Source organism: Rana temporaria, chromosome 9 (assembly GCF_905171775.1).
Source record: "Rana temporaria chromosome 9, aRanTem1.1, whole genome shotgun sequence".
NCBI classification, from domain to species: Eukaryota; Metazoa; Chordata; class Amphibia; order Anura; family Ranidae; genus Rana; species Rana temporaria.
This window is the reverse complement of record NC_053497.1, coordinates 136327590-136353757: the sequence shown is the minus strand read 5'-3', so window position 1 is coordinate 136353757 and position 26168 is coordinate 136327590. Positions and strand designations below refer to the sequence as shown.

At 43.7% G+C, this 26168-nt stretch overlaps 1 protein-coding gene across 9 annotated transcripts in view; it reads left to right on the top strand.

Annotated features, from left to right (window-relative positions):
* PRRC2B (proline rich coiled-coil 2B) overlaps positions 1-26168 on the top strand; it is a 187126-nt gene that overhangs the window by 49894 nt on the left and 111064 nt on the right. For 8 of the 9 annotated variants that reach the window (XR_005743619.1, XR_005743620.1, XM_040324612.1 and 5 more), the window contains exons 3-10: positions 186-363; positions 2856-2958; positions 6161-6233; positions 9710-9877; positions 15651-15892; positions 17400-17530; positions 18324-18478; positions 25624-25714. Coding sequence is in view for 7 of the 9 variants with exons in the window: in XM_040324612.1 (XP_040180546.1) it covers positions 186-363; positions 2856-2958; positions 6161-6233; positions 9710-9877; positions 15651-15892; positions 17400-17530; positions 18324-18478; positions 25624-25714 (1141 nt within the window). In the remaining 2 variants the exon portion in view is untranslated. The remainder of the gene's footprint in view (positions 1-185; positions 364-2855; positions 2959-6160; positions 6234-9709; positions 9878-15650; positions 15893-17399; positions 17531-18323; positions 18479-25623; positions 25715-26168) is intronic. The other variant, XM_040324610.1, reaches the window with a different exon arrangement.

Sequence of the window (26168 nt, the reverse complement as noted above, 5' to 3'; positions counted from 1 at the left end):
GCAATGTTTTTGCGGCGTTTTGTAGTCTGTCCAACAACAAATTGGCACAAAAAATCAGATTAATCGAAACAATAATCGGCCAACAAATCGATTATGAAAATAATCGTTAGTTGAAACCCTAAAGATTTTATGCGTTATAGAAAATGTGTCTAAGTTATGGCTTCCTGTGTGTTCATCTTTTTCAGTTATACCTAGACATGGCTTACAGAGTCTTGGGAAAGTTGCCGCTGCCCGGCGCATGCCACCTCCTGCGAACCTGCCAAGCCTGAAATCCGAGAACAAAGGAAACGACCCCAATATATTAATAGTGCCCAAAGACGGAACGGGATGGGCAAACAAACAAGAACAGCCAGACCAAAAGAGGTGAGTGCTGAACATCATATCCCTTTATAGTAGGGGTCTCCAAACTTTCTAAACAGTGCCAGTTTACTGTCGTCAAACTTTAGGATGGTGTATGTTGCCAGTGGGAGTAGAAACATCCCCGGCCTCAATGTTGTTAACTTAATGTCCCATCATTGAGTTTAGAGGGAGGAATGGTGTCCCATCTTTTGGTGTCAGTTTGAGGGATAGTGTCCCATCCTTGGTGCCAGTGGCAGAAATGGTGTGGAAAGGGCCACAGTTTGGAGACCACTGCTTTAGCGCTTTGAGCCAGTTCACTGGCTGCTAGCAAAGCTGTAAATGCCAGGTGTATCAACAGTAAAATATTGTGGCCTCGCCTTTCAACAATGATGGCAGGAATTTTTGAACGGTCATTTTGGTCAAGTGTTTTCCACACCTTGAACGGTCTCAAGAGTGTGTCTTAAAGAAACACTAAACTCTGGTTTAAGAACAATCTTTTCAAGTATATAAACTCAAAAGTATTTTTTATTTTGTTTTTTGGTCCAATTGTAGGAAAGTAGCCACACCCTCTCTCGCTTGTCCCATAAGACTAGCCTAGAGACTATAGTATTTTATAATGTGCATAGAGCAGTGCACATGGCCACAACTAATGTGCACTGCTCTTCCTAAGCAGATGTGGGAAAGAAAAGGGGTTCGGGAACTCTGAGGACCTTTTTAATGGGAGGCAGAAAAACGCAGAAATTTCATGAAAATAGATTGCAGGGCCATTAAAGGAGTTCTGTGACCTAAAACTTTTAACCCCCGCTGTGCCCGGGCTGTAAAACTATACAAAATAAACTGTCACTTACCTGCCTACGATCCCCCGTTGTTCCGATATCGCCGTCCCGTTCTCCGGTCCCGGTCTCTTCCGCTTCCTGTGTGTCGGTGACTCATAGTGCGCTCAGCCTATCAGCGGCCGCAGCAATGTCCCGTCGCGGCCGCTGATAGGCTGAGCGCACTATGAGTCACCGACACACAGGAAGCGGAAGATACCGGGACCGGAGAACGGGACGGCGATATCGGAACAACGGGGGATCGTAGGCAGGTAAGTGACAGTTTATTTTGTATAGTTTTACAGCCCGGGCACAGCGGGGGTTAAAAGTTTTAGGTCACAGAACTCCTTTAAGTTATCAATGTTCATGGATTATTTTTGTAGAATAAGGATAATGTCTAGTGTCTCCTTAAAACCACCATTGGTACTTTTTTTTTCTGTGTGGATTTAATTTGTTTTCCTGTGTATACTGTGCTGTTGCTCATAAGAGAGGTGAGTAAAGTCACATAATTTGTAAGGTTATCAGGCACTGGACTTCATGTAAAGCAGTAGTGCATGTTGGCATTGCCTAAAAGGGATAAGCACTACTCCTGAGCCTTTATGACCTAAAATCTAGGTAAAGATTACATCCCTCTAATTACAAGGAACAGAATGGGTGTTTAATTGGAGACTGTCTTGTTTGCCTATCCTATCTAGGAAACATTGCATTGAGATAAGAGGGTCAGCAATGCACACATCCCCTGTATAGCAGTGCTTAGCAGGAGCACCCTGCTTGTGTCTTGAGCAATTGTGACTATGCTCATGTAGCTATACATATGATTTCTGTGATGTAAAAATGAGACTAAGATGAATCATTTGTGAACTTTTTCCACCTTTAGCCCGGGTTCACACTATTGCAATGCGGGAACCAGCCCGATTCCAGCGCTGGTACCCCGCATCGCATCCCCCACGCAGGCAGTTCACACTGCCCTCTGCGTACCGCTGTGGGTGTCGCTACAAAGGTAATGACAACCTCCAGATTGGATCGCAGTATATAAGGGTGTGCACACTTATGCAACATTAATAATAATAATATTAACTTTTTTTTTTTTTTGCTTTCCTCCACCTAAAATTTCAGTTTGTTCAACTGAGTTATACAGTTTATAGGTCACATTTAAAGGGGTGTTCCAGTCATTTTTAATGTTTATTAAAAGTCAGCAGCTACAAAAAGTGTAGCTGCTGGCTTTTAATAAACATACTCACCTGCTCCACGTTCCAGCGACGCGCCGTCCGGGGCTCCGCTCCTCTCCCCCCCTCTCCGGCGTCTTCGTTCTAAGTGTCGGCTTCACGGCCGGGCACCCACTGCGCATGCGCGAGCGGCGCTGCGCCATACGATTGGACAGGCGATCGCCTGGGACCAGGCTGCCAAAAGGCGATTAGACTATTTGCCTTAGCAGCCCCTTGGCGGAAGGAGGAAGTCGGACAGGAAGTCCCCACTCTTGTCTTTTCAACCTCGCCAACTATGTAGGTGTGCAAGATTTTTTTTTTCCTTTTTTAAGTTAAAAATAGTCAATCGATACATCTGTTTTTGATACTGTTGGATGGAGTCATTCATCTGTGTCTTTTAGTTCTGCTCAGTTTTTCGAAGATGTTATCTTATCAAATTGCAGGGCTAGTATTGAAGTAACACCTGACTGTTTTGATTGCTCTTCTTCTTGTTCTGCAGTTCCAGTGTGACAGTTCCTCCGCAGCAGGAGTTGCAGCCGCAGCAGGGTTTGCAGAAGTCTGTCTCCAATTTACAGAAGCCGAACACGGCGAACAGCCCAGAAGTGAGTGCAAAAAAGCTTGAAAGGGGATGTGCAGTAGTTCTTCCAAACAAAAGTATTCAAAATATCTCTATATATCAGAGAGCCACTTTGTAATTCATCTAATGGAACTTTTTTTTTTTTTTTTGCACCCCCGCCTGTTTTTTTATCTAGGCAGGTGTGATGTAGGACCCTATTTTGTTTCACTCGCCCAAATGAGCATAGGCTAGTGCAGTGTTTCTCAACTCCAGTCCTCAAGGCACCCCACAGGTCATGTTTTCAGCCTTTTTCATTATTTTGCACAGGTGATTTGATCAGTTTCGCTGCCTTGGTAATTACCACAGCCGTTTTTTTATCTGAGGGAAATCCTGAAAACATGACCTGTTGGTGGCGCCTTAAGGACTGGAATTGAGAAACACTGGGCTAGTGTAAGTAAGATGGCTTTTCTGACTGTCCGCTCAGGAAATATTTATATTTTCTTTGTGACCAGAGTTATTTTGGCGGAGGGGAAACTGAATACACAAACTTACATACTCTGGCCGAATTTATGATTTCTTGGCTATTTTTCAGAGAATATGAATCGTAAAACAAACTTTTCTTCTCACTCATGGTTAGTGTTTTGCTGAAGCCATTTATCAATCAACTGTGTTTGATCTTTTTAAATCAAAATGACAACAGAAATTACCCTGATTAAAAGTTTACATACCCTGGTGATTTTGGCCTGATAACATGCACACAAGTTGACACAAAGGGATTTGGCTATTAAAGGTAACCATCCTCACCTGTGATCTGTTTGCTTGCTTGTAATTGGTGTGTGTGTGTGTGTGTGTGTGTGTGTGTGTGTGTGTGTGTGTGTGTAAAAGGTCAATGAGTTTCTGGACTCCTGACAGACCCTTGCATCTTTCATCCAGTGCTGCACTGACGTTTCTGGATTCTGAGTCATGTGGCAAGCTATAGAATTGTCAAAGCATCTGCAAGAATAGGTAGTTTTCGTGTAAAAAAAAAAAAGGAAAGGGATATAAAAATATATCCAAGGAATTGAGAATGCCAATCAGCAGTGTTCAAACCTTCAATCAAGAAGTGGAAAATGAGGGGTTCTGTTGAAACCAAACCACGGTCAGGTAGACCAACTAAAATTTCAGCCAAATCTGCTTGGAAAATTGTTTGGATGTAAAGAAAAACCCACAAATAACTTACTACAGGACTCTCTGAAAACATGTGGCTGTTTCAAGATGCACAATAAGGAGGCACTTGAAGAAAGATGGGCTGCATGGTCGAGTCACCAGAAGAAAGCCATTACTATGCAAATGTCACAAAGTATCCCGCTTACAATACGCCAAACAGCACAGAGACAAGCCTCAAACCTTCTGACACAAAGTCATTTGGAGTGATGAGACCAAAATTTTGCTTTTTGGCCACAACCATAAATGCTACTTTTAGAGAAGCGTCAACAAGGCCTATGATGAAAGGTACCGTGTTGGATCACTGATGTTTTGGGGATGTGTGATCTACAAAGGCACAGGAAACTTGGTCCAAAATATCTGGCAAGATGAATGCAGTATGTTATAAAAAAAAAAAAAAAAAATACTGGAGGAACATTTGTATTCATCAGCCAGGAAGCTGTGCATGGGACGTACTTGGACATTCCATCATGACAATGATCCAAAACACAAGACCAAGTTGACCTGTCATTGGCTACAGCAGAATAAAGTGAAGGTTCTGGAGTGGTCATCTCAGTCTACTGACCTCAATATCATTGAGCCACTCTGGGGAGATCTCAAACATGCAAGACGGCCCAAGAATTTCCAGGAACTGGAGGCTTTTTGCCAAGAGGAATGAGCAGCTTTACCATCTGAGAAGATAAAGAGCCTCATCCACAAATACCACAAAAGACTTCAAGCTGTCATTGATGTTAAAGGGGGCAATACATGGTTTTAAGAACTGGGGTATGTAAACTTTTGATCAGGGTCATTTGGGTAGTTTATTATGATTTAAAGGGTAAACACCGTTGATTGATAATAAATGGCTTCAGCTAAACACAAACCATGAGTGAAAGATATCTCTCTATCTAACAAACACACACTCTCACGGTTTATTGTGTGAATAAACGGCCTACATGCGAACACTGATTTATAGTGGGGCCTGGGGTCACAGCAAGCAGCAGCACAGGACATAATGCAGGGGCATGCTAATCTAAAGGTGGCAGATAAGGGTGTTTGTTTTTTCCTGATATTTGAAAATAATTGTATTGCTTATTGTGTAAACAATGAAATTTAAGGGTGACTGGATGCAGCTTGAGTGGGGACATATCACCCCAGGTCCCCACTATAAATCAATCTGTGTTCACATGTAGGCTGTTCATTCACACAATAAACCTTTAGCGTGAGATGCATGTGTATGCTTGTAATCTTGCAGTCTTTTGTGCCCACAAAACTGGTTTATCATTCAGGCAGTTGACCATGTAGCTAGTGTTTTCCAGCAGCCCATGTGGCTGATATCATCTTAAAGCAGAGCAAAAATACAAATAGGTCTTGCACAAAAGACGACCCCCCCCCTCGCTTTTAGGGGCCATTTATGACACAAAGTGTGACTTGTACGTGTGCAATAGGATACTGGCTGTGGAGCTTGAAGGACAATTTAGCTTCGGCATGCCAACATCTATGTATCCCTGGACAGGTAAGTGTCCTTGTATTAAAAGTCAGCAGCTACGGTTTTTGTAGCTGCTATCTTTTTTTTTTTTTGGAGGCTGGAACTCCGCTTTAACCCTCATATTAGATGACACTTCCTAAACTCTCTTGACTGAGAATGTTGGGTTTTTGGAGGCAGCTTTTATTGTTTTATAAAGAAATTTTGGTTTCTGTATTGCTTTGTGCAACTGTTAGAGCCGGTTCACACTGGGGCGACTCGTCAGGCGGCTCAGCCGCCTGACGAGTCGTGTCCCATTCAATGCAATGGAACCGTTCTAATAGGAGCGACGCAAGTCGCTCTGACTTAGAAAAGGGTTCTTGAACGACTTCGGGGGCGGCTCGGAGCGACCTTCATTGACTTTTATACAGAAGTCGTTTTGCAGGTCGCCCCCGAAGTCAGGCCGCGGAAGTGTGAACCGACTCTTAAGACTTGAAAAAATGAGTCGTCCCTTTAAATGCATTTTACTGTTATGGCTCTGCATACTCTATTTACGAGCGAGAGCTTTGGGTCTTAATGTTTTTTGTTCCTAATCTTGCAGAATATCAGTTTAGTGCCAGGTGGGCCAAAGTCATGGGCTCAGCTGAACGGAAAGCCAGCAGGACAAGATGGTGGTAAGTAGTTGGGCTGAAGCCTTTGTACAGTGTAGAAATGTTAATGGTATAGTGCATGATGCCCAAGTACCATTTTTAAGGAACTTGGCCCTGCTTTAAAAAATTAAGTCAGCCGCTACAAATACTGATATACAAACTGATGTAATTTTGCCTAGATGAGAATTGCGGAAGCAGGTACCTGTCAGAAAAGGTACCTGCTACCCAGGAAGAAGAGATGAAACTTAGGGGAGGATGGGCGGAATGTTCATATTTAAGTAATGGTCTGCTTTATTATGAACTCAAGGCAGACCTCGGACTACACACATATGTATAGGACTTGTCATACCAGCTAAATGATTTTAATTTCTGTCCATTTTAATGTTAAGATTTACACAATCCCATTGCACGGTACAGACAGGTAGTTGACACTTCTGGCACTGCCACCTCCTGGCCACCAGCCTGTTAAATGGGCATTGAAGTGGCAGTAGACCGATTTTTTTTTTTTTTTTTTTTTTTTTTTTTTTTTATATAGATAAAGCCTTTCTTCTGCTTGCTCTGATATCGGCTTATTCTTCATCAACTTATTTGCATAAAAAACTCCTGATAAGTTCCCAGTGCTTCCCCCTTTGTCTTCCTTTCTGAGTGCTACTATACAGAGGATTTGGATGAGCAACTAAGAAATGGCTGCTGCCCCACCTATAACTGGCCTTCACAGCAAGGAGCACATTTCACGCGAACGCATGAAAGCCAAAACCAGAGAAAATTCCCAGCTCAATTTGCCAACTAGTCTGCTTACCAACTGAATTAACCTGTCCAACAGTATGTGTTAAAAATGGGGTTTAGTTGGCACACATTTGCAAAAGCATTTGTAAATAGCAAGACAACTTCACAGCATCCTGTATCGCTTGCAGTCCTAACTCTGCTTAATTTATGAGCGTCTCCACATGAGCATCTTGCACATGCATTCTAATAGATATGGGGCAGGTAGGTCTGGAGGTAGCCCAATCCTCGAAGGCACAGGGATGGGGTGCATTGGACAAGCCAGCACACTGGCAGCAAAGGGTGTCTAGTGTGTCTCCTACTGGTCAGGGAGTTTGGAATTTTCTGTGGTTTTGTCTTTCATGTGTTTGCCCTTCCATGTGCTCCTTGCTGTAAATGTCAGTTCTAGGTGGGGCAGGGGCCATCTCTTGGTTACTGGTGTAAATTTGGTCAGGGGCGAACTCCAGGCACACCTGCCCCATAGCCATTAGAATGCATGTGTGTGTGTGTGTGTGGCGAAATTTAGTAGGGTTAGGACTGCAAGCTACACACAGGGTGCCTTGCAGTTTATGCATGCATTTGCAGATGTGTGCTAACTATACCCATGTGTTTAATGCATACTGTTGGACAGGTTAATTTGGGTGGTGAGTTGAGCTGGTAATTTTCTCTGGTTTTAAATTAAATTTGGATTATACCCACATTTTAATTGCATTAGTTTAAGGTAAAAATGTAGCTCCAAAGAACTAAAACAATATTTATACAATCGGTGTCACTTGCAAAGTCGGCTTCATTGAATTTTCTTCTTCACCATAACATGTTCAACTGAAGATCCATAAAACTTTAATCGCCCATCAAAGTAAAAACTCACCAGAATCAATGGCTGCTTAGACTTCAGCCAGCAAAAACCTATGTCCATAGTAAGTAGGGTTCCCCTTTAAATTCACTCCGGCGTCTGTCCAGCTCCTCCATTACGTTGACTCCAGGACTGGTGTATCAGATTGCTGTATAGACAAAGCTCACATACCAGAGAAACAAAAGGGACTATAGTGTAGTATTTAAATGGTGACTATGCTCCGATCACCAGACAGAATACAAACTCACCAGCGGTATTGCTGCCCAGTAAAATAAGCATCATATTGTGAAACTGTGGTCCCTTTTCAGGCAAATCCGGCTTCCTCACCTCCAGCAGTCAGAGCCAAATGGTGTCAGCTGCAAAATAAAGCTCACACAGAGCAATACAAAGGGACCATCTTGTAGGATAGTTAAACAGTTGCTCTCTGTTCCTCAATGAAATGCTCACCAAAACGAAATAAAACTGCAGCATTGTACAATTAACCAACTGGTGCGAACAAAAGTAATCGGCTCACCCATTACAGCACTCTGGTCTGGTATGGCAGCCTGACATCACACACAAAGCTCCTTCCAATGCATTTCACATAAGCTTGCTTCCTCAGGGGGTCTTGTGCTGGGAAACTTTTATCGGTTTGTATTGTCCCGACTAGTTCCATTACTTATGAATCCTGGATTTGAAAATTTTAAAATGGGAATACATTTACAGCCATTTCCTTGAAGATTAGAAATCTCCTGAGGCTTTAGAACAACTTGGGTGGTAACCTTTAAAGCAGTTCTTCAAAGCTGCTGCTTCAGTTGGTCCACTTGGCATCGCGCCACCTGCTGGTGAAACCTGGAATTGGCATGCCACCTGTAACAGACAGCTGTTTGGGAACCATTGTATTGGTTGTAGTTGTCTGCCAAAAGGCTACCCTTATTTTTAAGTCATCAGACTTGCCCATCTCTGATCCAGCAAGATTAAAGGTAGAACTATAGGCAAAACTTTTTATTTTTTTGGATCGTGCCAGGGAAGGTCATAACCCTTGTCAGATTGGAAAAAAAATGTATTCCTCAATCTGTCCCATTGTAAAGATTTCCCTTCACTTCCTGTCCCATAGCCAAATGGGAAGTGAAAGGAAATCCCTGCAAATTAAAATGTTACTTAACACACAACAGTAAAATCGGTCTGTATATTTAATCTATTACAGGTATTTATATAGCGCTGTCAATTTTACACAGCACTTTACATATATTGTACATTCACATCACTCCTTGTCCTTAACACAGGAGCTTACAATCTAAGGTCCCTAACTCACATTCGTACACCTACTAAGGCCAATTTAGACATGGTCGGACACTAATAGAAGTCGCATGACTGCTTTGTACTGCGGATTAGAAAAGGTATTTAGTAGTTTATATTTAATAAAATTGTATTAACATGTTCTGTGGGGAACCGGATATAGTTAAGGGTCCTGGGTTTAGTAACCCTTTAAGGGAATTCCTTGGGGACGCCCAGGTCACCAGAACTAGGAGCCCCATTGTAAGATTTCCTCTCCATTAGGGCCTGTTCACACCAGAATTGCACACGCAGTCCTGTGTGATCCCCTGCAGTGCCTTTAAAAGATTTCCCCTCTATAAGAGGCTGCCATTGGAATCTTCAATGCAGGTCCACACATGCATGTCATTCTCGGTCTCCAATCTGTCCTATAGAGAGTTTATACTATACCAAGTTATGAAGTCTACATATGTTTGAAGTTTGTGGCACACATGCTTGGACCTGACAGAGAAGATTCTTATGCGTAGTAGCCGACTCATATCTTTATAAATCGGGGATAAGCTGGTATAAAACTCCCCAAAAATTGCAGTGTGAGGACTATTTGTTTGACTGTTCCATCTTGTGTCTGCAGGTTCAAGGGGCTCAAACCGACTGTTGTCCTTCTCTCCCGAGGAATTTCCAACACTGAAAGCAGCTGGAGAGCAAGACAAGGCTGGCAAAGAAAAGAGCGGCTTAGATCAGTCGTATGGGCCCGGACCAAGCCTCCGCCCCCAGAGTAAGCCCCTCGCCCTGCTTCCCGGTAACCGCTCTGAACGTTTTATTGTCTGTCGTTCTCATGTTTTAGTTCACCTAAATGAATCAGTTTTATGGTATCGATTGTGGTATCTTCATAGGTTAGATAGTGTTTGCAAAAAATACAATTGTTGTGGGTAAACTTTGTGCTTAGATTATATAGAGATTGGGATGGTTGGAGTTGACTTGCCAGTGTCTGGAGCTTTCATTTATATGTAGAAGATTGACAATTTTCCTCTTCATCATGTTGGCTCTCCCTCAATGCTATAGAATTTTGTTCTATTGTGCTTTATCAGGTAACTGCATATACAATTTGGACTGCATATTGGCTTCTCTTCCTATTTATGAAAGATAATTATACTGAAAAAGGAACCTTTTTTGTACATAAATTGACTGCTTCAGGGCTGACATGCTTGTGCCGGTTTCCTTAATTTAGTCAGGGGCTGACCTGGAATTTGTATGTAATCATTGTGCTTATGCAAGTTTTGGGGAAAGCCAGAAATGGGGGTGGAGTTTTGTGGTCCAAGAAACGGGGCTGGCAATGTTAGGGTTTCCATGTAGAAGAGGCACTGTGTCATCGGCCCAGGCGGGAAGTTGGGAGCACACTGGATTTCAAACATTGTCTGCCTTTGCTCATCTCCATTACATGGAGGGTTAGGAAGATTGGTAATTTACAGAAGATGGGATTATTTGTGCTTTCATTGCAGCTCAAAAATTTAGCCTTCAAGCAGTTTCCAGGTTCAGGCTTGGAATTACAGGAGGATTAGACACTGGCAAACAATAAAAAAAATAAAAAAATAAAAAAAAATAATAGTCGACCAGCGCAGGATAATCCCTCATCATGCCTCTGTCTGGTCTTTTTCCCCACTATTGTGTTGGGACTTGGGAAGATGGATGATTTTTTATTATTTTTTTTCCCCTTTCAGCTCTGCTGTAAAGACTTTCTATATCGCTCCTTGAGCTTTGTTTTATTTGCTGTTTTCTAGTCTGGTTGTCCTTGGCTTGGCTTTTGGAACACTGTCTAGACCAGTGGTTCTCAATTCCTGTCCTCACTATGGACCCACTAACAGGCCAGATTTTAGCTATTATCTTGGGGAGATGCAGACTGCAATCACTGAGCAGCAAATGATATCAACTGTGATGTATTTCAGTTATCTTGCAATCCTGACTGGTTAGTGGGTCCTGAGGACAGGAGTTGAGAACCACTGGTCTCGACTCTGTACTGGATGTTGTGGGAAAAGCCTAGAAGTCACCTTCAGGCACTGGGTTCTGCATAGAGTGCTCTCTAGACTCTTCTGGGTACCATTTTCCCCTGTTCCCACTGGTTTTGCTGTAAAAGTAGATGACAATGAGGGATTGAGTGGCGTCTCCATTAGTTGGGAGTAGTGTCATGCGAGTGTGCTCTACACAGTTCACTGCCATACAACATTGAGGAAACCTTTCCAGGCTGCTGCTCCTTCTTGCAAGAGCCACATAAAGCTGTGATCCTTGGTCTGTTTCTGCTGCTTGTCTACAGTGACTTTGGGCATTTGACTTTTACCTGCTACCAGCGGTCTAGAGTTCAGAGAACTTAAAGGATGTCCCTTTTACCCTGAGCCTATACCTTGCTTTACCTCCATACAGCTAAAATATGTCTGATTCCAGACATGAGAGTAAGTCCTGTTTGTACTAGGTGCACCCCAGCTCCTATTCTGCTAATGGCTTTGGAGCTGCTTGCAGTGTGCCTGCTGATAGTGCCCACATCTGTAGCCTGTTTATCCTGTCCTTTTGGCTCTATTGAGAGTGGCTGGACCATTTTCCTTTTTGGCTAAGGTTTTTGCTACAGTTATTCAAGACTTTGGTCTATTCACTATTGGCTTGACAATGGGAGGGAGCCTGTGAAATGCGTAACCACGCTCCCTCAACGTAGCCACACCACCCTCATGGAGACCAGAAGCCTAGCTGACCTTACCTGGGCTGACTGTTCTAGGACGCCGCTGCACTGCAGGGTTGCTGGCGTCTCTGCCCTCGGTTAGACAGCAGCCTGATGCAGCTCTTGCCCTGCCATGGCGTGCAACCATTCCACATCCGGAAGCAGCCACGCTATTTGACAGCTTGCACCAACCATCCTGTTACCCACCGATCAGCCTGACACCATCTTAATCCGCTGACCTACTCCATTCACAGGCGCTGTCATCCACCATACAGCCCAACGTTTCATCTGCAGCCGCTGTCAGCGATTGAACAGCCTGACTCCCTATCTGCAGCTGCTGACATCCACCTGAGCTGCCTGAAATTAGACAGATTGCTGCTCTAGGTGAGAAGAATAATCCACCAAAATGGAAGGGCTGAGTGCTAACTCAGGCTTGCAAACGTGAACATGTAGACCAAGTGAGAAACAGCTGCACACCAACATTCGTCCAACAGGTTTATTGAAAGACTGCCATCAGGACTAGTACAATGGACCAAGGGGTGACTATGTTCCACACATACATTGTGCTTCTTCAAAACTCCATCTGCAGCCGCTGTTCGCACCATAGACCTCTGTCTCGCCCACGTCAGCAGCCCTCCATGGAGCATAAGTGCTATCCACTGCTTTTCAGATGACATGTACCATCTTCACTCCCAAAAAAAGAGTGCATTTATTATTATTATGATTCTATTTCCCATCTTTGTCTGTCCATTATTTTTACCCCAGCTGATTGGCGCCCTCTTCCTCTACACATATTCACCTTTTATATAGGTTTTCAGGACCTAGCCATCAAAGGAGCTGCCTCCATTTGTCTCAATCGCCCATCTGTCCCTTTGTTATGTTTTTTAGATTTGACCCTTCCTCATTCACCAGTAATACAGTAGCGCTGTAGTTAAGATCTGCTAAATCCTTAGTCTCCCTTTGCATGAAGGTGCACCCCCACTTTCCAGAGAAGCATTTAACTTTTTCGATGATGGGAGTGACACTTTCTGTGCCCCCTTTGTTTGGGTCCTTGCCTCCAGTCTTCCTTTGTCCCTGTACAGATTAGAAGATCTACACCAAGCCCTCAGATGGTCTTGTTAAAGGTGTAATTGTCCCACATCTGTGGCAAAACCATTTCATGGTTTTGCTCCATTCTGTTCACTGTGTCCAAGCCCAAAGGTGGCATTTGCCTCATTATAGATGTCAAGTTATGAATGCTTTTATTCAAGGCTACAAATTCTGCATGGATTGTACAAAATCTTATTGCCTTTCTTCACCAGAGAAACTTACTGGCTTCTGTGAATGTCAGATTCTTTCCTACATATCCCTGTCTTTCCAGCACATAAGAGTGAATCCTGTACTTTGCATTTGACCCCTGCACTGCCTCTGTTGTGCAACCTGATGTTGACGGTGTCCAAACTTCACAGTAATTCAGATGGATCAAAGTCACTGGATCTGACATGTTTCAAGAATCTGGGTCTTGTTCTCGAAATGGTTAACGCCAGAGTAGTCCCTCCACCAGAGGAACTTCAGACACACTGGTCAGGACTCGGATTCAAACTTCAACTCTCTGCTTTGTGTTGGAATTCTAGCTCTTATGGCGGCCTGTTTTGAGATCGTTGCATTTGCCCAATTTTTCTGTGGACCTCCTCAATTCTGTCATTGTAGCGTATGTTTAATCCAGTCTCCGGACAGATTCATCTATCTACAAGGACCAGGTTTCCTGGCTTAAAGGTTCAGGAATTTGGTTCTTGAGTTGGAAGTCCTTCCTTCCCATATTTTGAGGGCCCTCCTAAAAGATGTCCGCATGCAAGGTGTCGGAGGCTTCTTGTAGTTGCAGGATACGTGATTGTCTCCCTATCGATGTTCTAGAAGTTTGCTGATCTCTACAGTGCTGGACCATCTTATGTGGTCAGAAAATACCACATCATTGGTTTACATCTGTCATCGGGAGGAACCAGAAGTGTCACCATGTACTGTCCAGGGCCAGGTAGAGGCACATAAAGGGGTCACAACCTCAGCAGGCATAATGGATTCATCATGCATCTTAAGGAGGCATCATTTTTGTTCACGTGGCAAGGCAACCTGGTAGAGGATATTAAAGTTAAAATATCTTGCCTGTAGCTATGAAGTTTTAGACCTCTCCACTATATGAATAAGGTCTGCCAGACCCACATCACATCTAGAACACATGTCCACAACTCTATGGTGCCATTTAAACATTTTAGCCAGAGTGTGAAACCTTTCTACCTACTGAAGGTCGGTTTCTTCTTGGCAATCACCCCTGCAAGTCAAGTGTCCAAACTAGTGGTCTAATTCTGCAGGGAACCATTTCTGGTTTTGCTTTGGGTCATGGGGGTGTTGAGACCCAAGATATTCTCCTTGCCAAAAGTAGTTTCTGCCATTCACCTCAACCATGGCATCATTTTCTGCCCTTCTGCCTGGCTCCAATTCACCAATAGTACATTTCCCCTCAACTGTTTGAATTTAGTTTGGGTTGTTCTTTCCACCACTGCTTTTGAAGACTTACCGGTATTTCCTTTGTCAGCCCAAGTGGATCCTGCAGTACACTGACTTCTTGTGCCAACATCTTTAGGTGGCTCTGGCAGGCAATCCTTCAAGCCTATGGTCTCGTAGGATTGGCTTTCGGTATCAAGCAACTGTTTACAGATTTCCAAGGCTGACACCTAGTCATCTGTTCTCACATTCCCTAAGTTCTGCCAGATGGATGTTTTGGGCCTCATTTGATGCCAGCTGCAGGCGGCCCTATGAGCTGCAGGCAGTTTTCATTTGTCGGTTTCTTGGGCCTGTCGGTCTGTTTGCTTTGTTTTCAACCCCTCAGACTGCTTTTGGTCATGTACCCATTCTAAAAATGAAACGGGGATTTTTGTGCTGTGATTTAACATTTTGCCTGCTAGCATATGTGCAGTCTGTGCTACATTTAAGTCATGTCTCTGGTGATTACTGGTGTGCTTCTCACCTTGCGGGCTCCCGAGTACTTCATTCGGCGTCCATAGCCGCCGAATGTATGACTCGGCCAATGGTGCCCACGTCCTTGGATTTGATTGACGGCTGTGCTGCCATCAATCTATCCGATCAAGAGGACCCTGTGAAGAGGGACAGTGCCTCCCTGCTGAGGCAAATTCGGGGCTCAGGTAAGTTAAAACGAGGGGGGGGGGGGTGTGGGATGTCGGTGACTGACAGTTTTTTTTTCTTTACCTTTTAATGCAGTCCTCCTTCACTTACCTCATCCCTCGATTTTTTTTTGCTTTTAAATGTCCTAATTTCTTCTGAGAAATCCTCACTTGTTCTTCTGTCTGTAACTCCACGCAGTAATGCAAGGCTTTCTCCCTGGTGTGGAGTGTCGTGCTAGCCCCTTCCCTTGGACTACAGGAGAGTCAGGACGCCCACTAACGCAGCTCCTTTCTCTATCTGCAACGTAGAGAGCATCCTGACTCTCCTGTAGTCCAAGGGTGGGGGCGAGCACGACACTCCACACCGGGGAGAAAGCCTTGCATTACTGTGTGGAGTTACAGGAAGAACAGGAAGTGAGGATTTCTAAGAATAAATGTGAGCCATGTCTTCAGAATTCTGTCAGTGTAGGCCCGAGGGCATTTTGCTTGCTGTCATAGGGGCTGGACTGCTGAGGCACAGCGCTCCAAAATGTGTACAATTCTCGCTGAACACAGAAGGAATGTAAATCCATACCACATTTTTGATGTTGTGTTTAGTGATCTCGGGATTAAGAAGATGGGAGTTGCACCTCCTCTTTATCTGTCATGTTCCCTAGCATGTTAGTGGAAGGTGAAAGTATTAATCTTGGTTTCTTCTTATGCTCCTGTTTCAGATGTCACCAGTTGGAGGGAGGGCGGTGGGAGAAGCATCTCTAGTGGCATATCTCCAACCGTCACTCCTACTGAGCCAGGCAGCAAGTCCACCATCTCTGGAGATGGGGCTCCCCCTGCGGCGCAAGCTAACGATTCCAAGGAGCTTTCGCTACGTCCGGCTCAGCCTCCTCGAAAAGGGGCTTCACAGTTTTTGGGAAACACATACCATCCACCAACCTACCATGATATGCTGCCAGCTTTTGTGAGTGCCAGTAGGGTGCATACTTTTATATTAATGTCAGGCAAATATTTTAATTTCTTCTTAAATGTTTTTAAGTAATGACAATATAACTAATTCACCTGTGTCCTTTTATATTAGCATTGCACAATCTACACAGTGGGGTTCTGATGGATCAAGATGCAGATATAATCCTTATCTAAATTACACTTAATTTGCTAAAGTACTGTGCATCATACTTGAGCTAAGAGAGTCAGAAAGGCGGCACACCCTGCTCTGTATTTCTTAGCAGCGATTGGACCATCTTGAAGTAAAAGTTCACTTTACAAAGAGGCAAAAAGGCCTAAAATACCAAACATTACGCATGCTATTTAGCAAGGTCATTTGAAAAATGTAACTGACAATTTCAAGATATACCACTTTGTTTTTCAAAGTCTTTTAAAAAACTTTGTGACCTGTGCTTTTTTTTTTTTTTTTTTATCCTACTATCCCATCAAACAGTATCTGCACAGAGGCTGTTGTAAGCTCTTTATTTCTGCCTCTCATGTCACAGCTTTCTATTAATACCTAGATAGCAGCTGTGAACATTTGTGTAAAAATCCACTTTTATTTGCTCACTTTAGCCCTTTTACTTCCTCCCTCTTCCCTGCTGCCTGGAACTATTTATATTTTGTATTGGCTGACCTCAGCAAAGGTGGGGTGATGTAATTGTTTTCAGAAATAAAGTGTAAAATTGATGGCTTTCCATTGTAAGGTTTCACACCTGCCATCTATAGATTGCTAGAGATCTGTGACCTGAGGGAGTAATAAAGCGCCTATATGCACAAGTGATGTTTGGTAGAATAGGCAATGACGGTTTTACTGTAATAATTAATAAAGCAAAAACTAATTGATAGCAGGCATCCCCAAGTTCCTTCATGTTGCCTTAGACCAGCTATATAGCCCTCTAGATGCACTCTACTCTGATCAATGGACCAGGTTTCCTGATGTGCCAGCCTGACTCCCTCCAGCCAAATCTGCTTACTGTTGTGGTGGGTGCCCTTACTAGCCAATTGTAGTTTGCATTCAATGGAAAGGGTGGAGCTTACAGCAATGACCACAAAGCAAGTGGTCAGTTATTGCAGTGCAGACAACCCATTTTTTGGGATTCTGTAATGCTATCCAGGCAGTTGCCAGACACTTCAATTAAAGGGGTCTGCTAATTTGTAAGTAGTTCTCCCTTTTTTGACACCCTGCTTCCCCTTCCTGCCTTCCCACAAGGTAAAAATATTAACTCCCCTTAAGGGGTCACCCACCTGACAGCCCTTTTTATTTCTTCCAGCAATGTCCGACAGCTGCTTTTATGGTGAGGTTGACCAAATGCAATGTTTTTTTTTTTTTTTTTGTATTGACTGCTGCCACACAACTACTGGCTTTATTAGTTCTCCACAGTTAGCATGCTTTAGGCCTAATTCCTTAGAGTGAAATGCACATTTTTTTATCAGCCTTTATTGTCTTAAATTTTGGATTATTAAGTTTGTTCTCTTTTCAGATGTGTTCTCAGCACCCAACTGAACCCACTGGGACATTGGATCGAGCTTCCTTCCCCACCCTTACCTCCTCCCAATCCCGTCTTGAACCTCGTGTACCTTTTAGACAATACCAGATAAACAGTCATGAAGGGTAAGTGGAAATGTGAGCCAAATTTTGGGCTTGTGGCCGCAGGTATTGAGTACTCAGCTTGAACAATGTGCATTGTCCATGCAGTACTGCAAGTCTTCATGCAAAGCTCATGAGCTTTGACAAATGGAGGTTGTATTTCACATACAAAACAAACTGGTACTATGATGCTTTTTGACATTCACAAGACGCACGATTTTGAGCAGTTGTGGTATGCCCAAGTAAATTGCATTCACACAAGAAGTGCAAGTTGCTGGTAAAACATGAGTAAGCTAAATTCCATCCATAACTTAAAGCAGTGTTGCACCTAAAAGTGGAACTTCTGCTTTAAGGCCTCCTCTCCGGCTCCTATTTGTGAGGGGGAGCAGGTACCTGATTTTGACTTCTGTTACGGTCGCCTCAGGTGATCGGAAGTTCTCCCTCCCAAAGCTTTCTGGGACACGACAGGTCCTTGGACTTCGGGACCAGTCACAGAGCGCAGTGCTGCTTGTGCATGCGCAGTGGGCACCCAGCTGTAAAGCCACAAGCTTCACAGCCGGGTGCCCATAGTAGAGATGCTGGCACCACCGAGGGAGGACACAGGGATAACATGGCTGGGGTGAGTGCTTTTTTTTTTAAATGTCAGCAGTTAGTATTTGTAGCTGCTTAATTTTAATCAACAGAAAAATTACTGGAGCGCCGCTTTAATGTTATATGTGAAATATTGTTTTTGCATAATCAGCTGAAATCTGAGTAGTTTTTATTATGGAATTGTTACTTGTGATGTTCCCATATATTATCTTAATTCTTCCAACAGGAAAGAAAACCGGCCTAATGGCAGTTTCCGGCCGGTACGCCCACAACAACGGCCCCAGCCCCAGCCTGAAAGGGCTCCGCGTGCCACTATTATTAATGCTGAAGATCTTAAAGAATTGGATGACCTGGACAATGATACAGAAGATGGCTGGGCAGGTGAGTTGTACAGTCTACAAAAGTATAAACCACATTTTACAGGCAAATTGCAAACTACTCAAATGGCAAAGTAAATCTGTCCTGAATCTAAGCAACGATGTAGGGGGTCACACTTCCACAACTTTGTCATAAATGATTGGCAGGATATAATACTTTTTTTTTTTTCTCTCTTAGGGCTCTTTCACACTAAGCCCCTGTACAGGTCCATCTGTCAGTTTTTTTTTTTTGCGGACCTGTACGGGCGCTCCGTGCTTCTCTATGGAGCCGCAGATGTCATCGGTGACCTGCCCGCTGACATCCGACCCGCTCTGATCCGCCAAAGTGTGGCGGAGGAAAAACCTACTTTTCCATCCGTCTATCTGATCGGGTGAACACGGACATACGGTCCGTGATCATCCGATCCCCCCCATAGGGGGGAGCGGAGAAAAGACAGTGTGCGGGGACCGCCCTGTCATCCGCCGGATCAACGGGGATCAATGGAGCGATCTCCGCTGAGCAAGCGGAGGTGCACGATCCACCCCGTGTGAATTTTTTATACAGTGGGAGATTATTATTTACCAATTGTTTCCAGTATAAAAGCGTAGGAGAATAGGGTGTCTTCTAATGTAAAGCAATAGCTTTTCTTGCATAAAATAATGTATGATCAAACCCTTGCTCAAATACTGTAGGGAGAATGACCTCCACCAGACCCAACAAACATACAGACATTGAAACCGGCAGAGGAGCTGAAGTAATAGAGTTCAACCAATCCACCACTTCCACCCAAAAAATGACTATATATGGACAGGTCCAGAAGAGTGTGTGTGTGTGTGTGTGTGAAATCTCCCTGGGCCGCTGTGCACCGCCATTACTCACAAAAACGCACAGGATTTATCTTTTTGAAGTCTGTGTGGCGTGATATGTACCAATTTTAAATTGGATCATATATAGTCTCAAGAATACCAGAGATTGCAGAGGGAAATGCCACCCACTCCTCCAATCTTCCATGTCTGCTATGTCCTGCATCCACCTTGCTCTAAGACCCTCTAATGCTTGGAGGGAAATAAAGCAAGATGAGAATACAATCTTGAGGTGGACCTCTCCCACATTCAGACCTAAGTACTGATTCTAGAGTGGATTGTGTAATCCTTAAACTACCCTGTGGAAACTGGGCATGAAAAGTATGGGAAAGCTGAAAATATCTAAATGGGAACTGGGCAGATTAAAAGCTGAGGTAAGTGTAGAGAAAGTGGACAATTTCCGATCAGTTGTAAGGAAAAGGGGGTTAATTCTGTGCTAATGATTAAAAGTTGATAAACGTGAATTGAATGAAAAGCCGCAACACAAAAAACATGTGATAATCATGTGAAAGGTAATGGAAAAATGGTATAGTTGCGCTAAATAATAATCTGACTAAGTCTATAGACCAAAAAAGGATTTTGGAAAACAAATAATGAAATACGAAAGAGGTGCTATTGGTGAAATTAAACATCCATGGTGTCACAAAATATGCAACACAGCATATCAACGAAAAACAATATCCACAAACAAAATATTTAGATAAATATATAAAGTCCAATTCCACAGGAAAGGATGGGGGGAAAAAGGAGTGAAGAGTGTAGGGATCAAACCAAGCCATCCACCACCACCGCAATGGATTCTTCCTCGTGTTCCACAGGTGAAAAAGGGGGGAGGGGAGAACCCTTACCCTAGGGCGGTGCTACGTACCGACGGCCACACGTGACCCCGGAAGCACAGGCGTACAGAAATTTTAGCTGTGCCGGCTGTTTTTATGCCATTTTGTTTGCCTGTATCATTTTTATACAGTAATAAAACGACTGAGTTTTTAAAAGATAACGCACTATCGCGAATCTTATTTTTTAACCCTTACACTACTCACGGAGTGGTTTATTCAGGAGAGAGTGCCCCTTCCATGCTTCGTTTGACATCTGTGAGGATGGAGATGAGATGCCCTGGAGGAGGCTACTAACCTTAACCTTGCAGAAGTATATCTGCCAAGCTCTTATGACCTTGTCATCTGAGGTCCAACGGATCTGGTAAGGGTCACCCCCCCCCCCTTTTCACCTGTGGAACAGGAGGAAGAATCCATTGAGGTGGTGGCGGATGGCTTTTTGATCCCTACACTCTTCACTCCTTTTTCCCATCCTTACCTGTGGAATTGGACTATATATAGATTTTCGGGTGCGGCCATAGGAAAGTCCCCGGCTTCGGCCTAGCTCCGGAGCGTGGCCATCTTGGTACACCCGGTGGCGGCTGTCTCGTCAGGAAGTGACGTTTCGTCGCCGCCATCTTGCTCCACCCCAAAATCCTGTACAGTAATGTTAGTTAGAAGGGGGGCAAGCGGATATCTTGTTACACCCAACAGAGTAATAACTTTCACAGTTATTTTTCAACACAAAACAGAGCTTATGTGCATAAATAAAGTATATGAAAATCATACAGACTGTTTCCATGTTAAATTTTAAAAGCAGCAGCAAAGCCCACATGCTTGCTAATGTGACAGAATACCTCTGATTTTCACATTTTAGTTAAATGTGAAAATCAGAGGTGTTCTTTCACATTAGCAAGCATGTGAGGTCTGCAGGTTTGCTGCGGCTTTTAAAATGCAACATGGAAACAGTCTGTCAGATTTACATATACTTTATTTAAGCATATAAGCTCCGTTTTGTGTTGAAAATAACTTTAAAGTGGTAGTATACTTTGTACTACCACTTTTACCTACAGGTATGCCTATCTCCTAAACCTGAATGGTTTAGGAGATCTTCCCCTCGCAGTGCGCTGCTGACTGCATCGGCGCATGCGCAGCGGGGATCCTCGGCTAAAGGCCCGGCAGCCGCCAGACCTTGCCGGCAAGAAGTCTCCCGCGCGTGTCGACATCGACAGTCACAGCGATGGAGCGGCGATACCCGGAAGACACGCAGACGCAAGATGACATCTCCCTCGGCGTGGACCAGATAAGTTCACTACGACTCGTTCCAAGGTAAGTATTTCATAATGAGCTAGTATGCGGTGCATACTAGCTCATTATGGCTTTCAGGTAGGTTAAAAAATAAATAAAAACAAGAACGGGGCTTACTACCACTTTAAATAATAAAAAAAAAAATTGAGAATCGTGATCTTCATTTTATGCAAAAGAATTGCGAATCTCATTTTCCCCAGAATTGTGCAGCCCTAATATGTTGTGACACCATGGATGTTTAATTTCACAATTAGCACCTCTTTCGTATTTCATTATTTGTTTTCCAAAATCCTTTTTTGGTCTATACACTCAGATTATTATTTAGCGCAACTATACCATTTTTTAAATTTCCGATCAGTAACCATCTGAGAAAGGAGTTTAACATTATACTTGGTCCATGCAATGGGCTCTGGTAATTTACAAAATTGAGGAAGAGTAGGATTAAACCATAAAGGGGCATTTGGAGAAATTGCATCCTTGGGATAATGCCTGCATCCAGGTCCAGCCTCCCAAGATCGAATAGTGTTGAGCATTGAAGCAGTTAACTGGTAGGGTGCCCTGCAGCCCCTAAATACAAGTATCTTAAGAGCTTCCACCGCTGCTTCCAGCCGACTGATGAAGTTGGATACATTTGGACTCTGCCACAATGCGGCTTTAACCAGCTGAGTGGCCACAAAATATATAAATCCGGGAAAGCTAAATTGGCAATTTATATCTGGGGTTCTTTGATCCCCATAAAAAGGATAAAAAAAGTTGATTTAACCTGGTAAAAAATGAGACCAGGAGGCACTGGGGAGAGTTTCTCAAGATGCATGAATTTTGGTATAATTTTCATCTTTTAAAAGATTAATAGGCCCCAGTAAGGCTTATGGTAGAGACTTGCAAACTTTAAACTTTGACCCAATATCTCTTAGGATCTGGGTTAGATTCAAGGAAATATAATCGGAAGCTTGACGGGAAATTGCAACTCCTAAGTATTTGACATTCTCTACACACTGCCATAGAATATAGTTCTATGTCTATTGGGAACAACAAGGACTTCAATTTACCTTCAGCCATGTAACCGTTCAAAAGGAATCCAAAATCTGTAGGGCTCCTTGGAGAGAGGGTTCAGCGTTGTTCAAAAAAGAAAAGATCATCTGCATACAAGGGTACCTTCTCCCACAACCCCTTTTATATTAGTGAAGAAGGTCGGAAGACAGGGCAGCCCTGCAGAGTTCCCCTAAATAACCAAAAATAAGCTAACCCTCCCCCATCTTCACTGCAGCTATGGGATGTCTATATAGGACCTGCAACCATTTTATAAATACCTTTTGGAAAGCACGTTCTGCACAGTACCTCCCACAAAAAGGGCCGTTCAAGAGTATCAAAAGCCTTCTCTATCTAGAGAGGCAGAAACCCTAGATCCTGTATTGAGATGTAAGGCAGGAATATTAGTACCAGTATATAGTCTTTCAATTCACATCAGTGGCCCTACCGGTCATAAACCCTGTTTGATCTGAATCAATAATACTAGGCATCATAGGTTGCAATCGTCGGGGGAAATACGTTTTTGTCAATCTTGAAATCTACATTCAAAAGGGCAATAGGCCTGTATGAAGCACAAGAGGGTGGATCTTTTTGGAGGCTTATAAAATAAGATTATATGGGCATTGCTCATTGAATCTGGCAAAGCTCCCTCTCTCAAACAATTAAAGCTCCATCCACATATTTGGTGTGGATGCAAGAATCCTCATCTCTGTGTCATTGTACACTATAGGTGGAGCTCTCTATACCTCTGTGTTTGTTGCGGAATAGTTGTGCTTTACCATTGACTTCTATTTCACATGGCTTTGGTATGCTTTCTGAAAAGTACTTTAAAAGTCCTGCATGTGTGAGTTTTGATCTACTTTCAGAAAGCTCATCAAAACAGCGGGAAATAACAGAGTTCTTGGGAAAGCACAGCAAACCCGCGAGTACACTGTGCTGCAACCGTGGTGTGGACAAACAGCATCACTTTAGTGGGCCAGAGGCATTTCTAAATCTGTGATTCCTGCTAGGAAGACTACTACTTTCAAGGTCTGTAATCGTGGAACAAATCCTTTCCCTCCTGCAGCTGGGTCTGGCCCAGTGTTGGCTCTCAGTACTCTTAAGTAAGGATGGGCTCAGGCAAGTTCGGAACCCGCACATGTAGAGCTGGCCAGGATGTCGGCACTGCGCTAATCACAGGCAGTGTGACATTTTACCAATCTCTGCAGCCACGGATCGGGAAAATGTCTCACTGCCTGCGACTAGCACATCGCTAAATTCCTGGCGGGCTCTGCACGTGCGGATTCCGAACATGTCTGAGCTCATCCTTTCTCTTAAGGGGCAGGTTTCAGAAATGATAGCCCTGGATTTGTTAGGACCTTCGTACAGGGAGTGTCTGTAGCTCCCCTTGTTTGTTCCCTTAGGACTATGAGATCTAAATGCTAGTTCTCCCTGCATTCTCTCTTAAAAAAAACCTTGGTTTGAACCCAATCCTTTCTCTTCACATATTAGGTGGCATTCCTGGTTGTAGTCTCCTCCCTGAGATGAATATCTGTATTGTTACCCCCTATTTCAGTCTTGCAAACCTGCCACCTGGTCTATTCACATTATTGAGTTTGTCCACCCTTCAGTTGGACTGCATTTGGATGTCCTGAAGGTTAAAAAACAAAACAAAACAAAAAACCTGTCCCCCTTAATGGATGAGAGAGAGTCACATTTTTGTACTCTATTTGTAAATAGATTCCCCACCCTCTGTGTCCTTGTGATCATTACTGCTTGGCTCCCAAACCGAGATATGCTAGTTGCCATACATTTGCAATGTATTTCTTCACTTAAAGCGGAGTTCCGGCCACAAATTTAAAAATAAAAACTTTTTAAATATGAAAACCCCTGTAATACACAAGCTTAATGTATTCTACTACAGTTAGTCTGTAAACTAAGGTCCGTTTTGTTAGGTTGTTACAGCATTTAGACACTTTATAAAACAGAAATTGACTGGGGCCATCTTAAGTGTGGGCATCATGAAGCCAGACTGTATGACTTCCTGGATTTCAGCCTCGCACATGCTCAGTGCTGTACAAGCAGTGTAATGGTTTCAGATCAGGTTTCAATAGCAACGGGAGTGTCAGAGAAAGTTACCGCCCCTTATCTATGCAAACCTCTCCTCCCCTCCTCCTTCCAGGAACCAGTAAATATAATAAATAATTTGTTCCTGTGCAGATATATCTACATAACAAGATTATATATATCTCTTGTTATATATGTGGTGTGTATACATATACCAGACATGTGCACTGTCAATAAATTCATTTTGTTAGTGCGGTGACATTAGTGCGGTGACATTAGTGCGGTGACATTAGTGTGTGACGTTGGTGCGGTGATATCAGTGTGTGACGTTGGTGCGGTGACGTTGGTGCGGTGACAACATTATGTGCAGAGTGGGGGAGGTACAGATGATCAGGCATACAGAGCGGATCTCTGATTGGTCTGTATCTGAGAACACGGATCGTAGTACAGCCCCGCCTCCCTGCACTAGACTTGTAACAGACAGTGCAGAGCGCGCTGTTTCTATGTACAGGGAGGCGGGGCTGTACTACATTCGGTGCTCTCACATACAGACCTATCAGACAGAGTGAGATCCGCTCTGTCTGCCTGATGATCTGTATCTCCGTGCACCGGAGACAGACGGCAGGCGGGCGGGTGGTGGAGGGAGGAGGACGGGGCGGTGCTAGGACGGGTGGAGGAGCTAGGACGGGGGAGGAGTTGGAGAGGGAGAAGAGGAAGGACACCACCTCTATGGGCGGCACTGCCCTCCCTCCCGCCCCCCGAGATGTTCATCCACGGCTGCGATGTTCAGCCCAGCCTCCTGGGATTGATTAAACACATATCCCAGGAGGCATAGCAGCGCTGGATGCGGCGGGGGGGGGGGGGGGGCATTCCGCCGCGGCGGGGGAATAAGAGACTCACGGATAAAAACGTGAGTTTTTAAAAGACAAAAAAAAAAACATCCCAAATGTATTTAAGGGGGCAGTGTAAAAACGAATGCAAAGAAGTTGTAAAATAGGGTGGAACTCCGCTTTAAAGCGTTACTGGAATACTTGTCCAGCATTGCTATTCTGTAAGTTTACTCTATTAGTTACAATATAGATTTCCCATCGATCAATCCTCTTATTTTCAGGTATCCATGATGAAGTGGATTATTCAGAAAAGCTGAAATTCAGTGAAGATGAAGAGGAGGAAGAAGTTACAAAAGAGAGCAGAGCTAAATGGTAAGAGTATGCGTCTTACTGCTTGCTTGACTTCTGTTTGTGTGAACCTGCAGATTATATGGAGTCTGAGCTAAGATCTTGTATAAATAAAGCATAACTGAAGGCAAAACTTTTTTTCTTTAGTTTTTGGATAGAGTGGAGATGGGTGTTTTGGCCCATTAGGCTTAAATTACCACATCTGCCCCTGTTAGGGAGATTTTCCCTCTTGATTTGTCCTGTTTACCATTATCATCGAGAGTGAAAGTAAAAAGAAAAACCCCAATTTCCCAAAACTTCTTTTTAGGACAGCACCCGAGAGATTATGGCTCCTCCTCCCACAGGAAACACCTCATCAATTAAATCTTTGTCAGGAGGCCTTCACGCTTCCAGCAGCTTTTATTTTTATTTTTGTGTGTGTGTTTCCTCCAGCTGGAGAAACACCTCTGGAAGCCATGATCTTTCAGGGCTTTTCTGG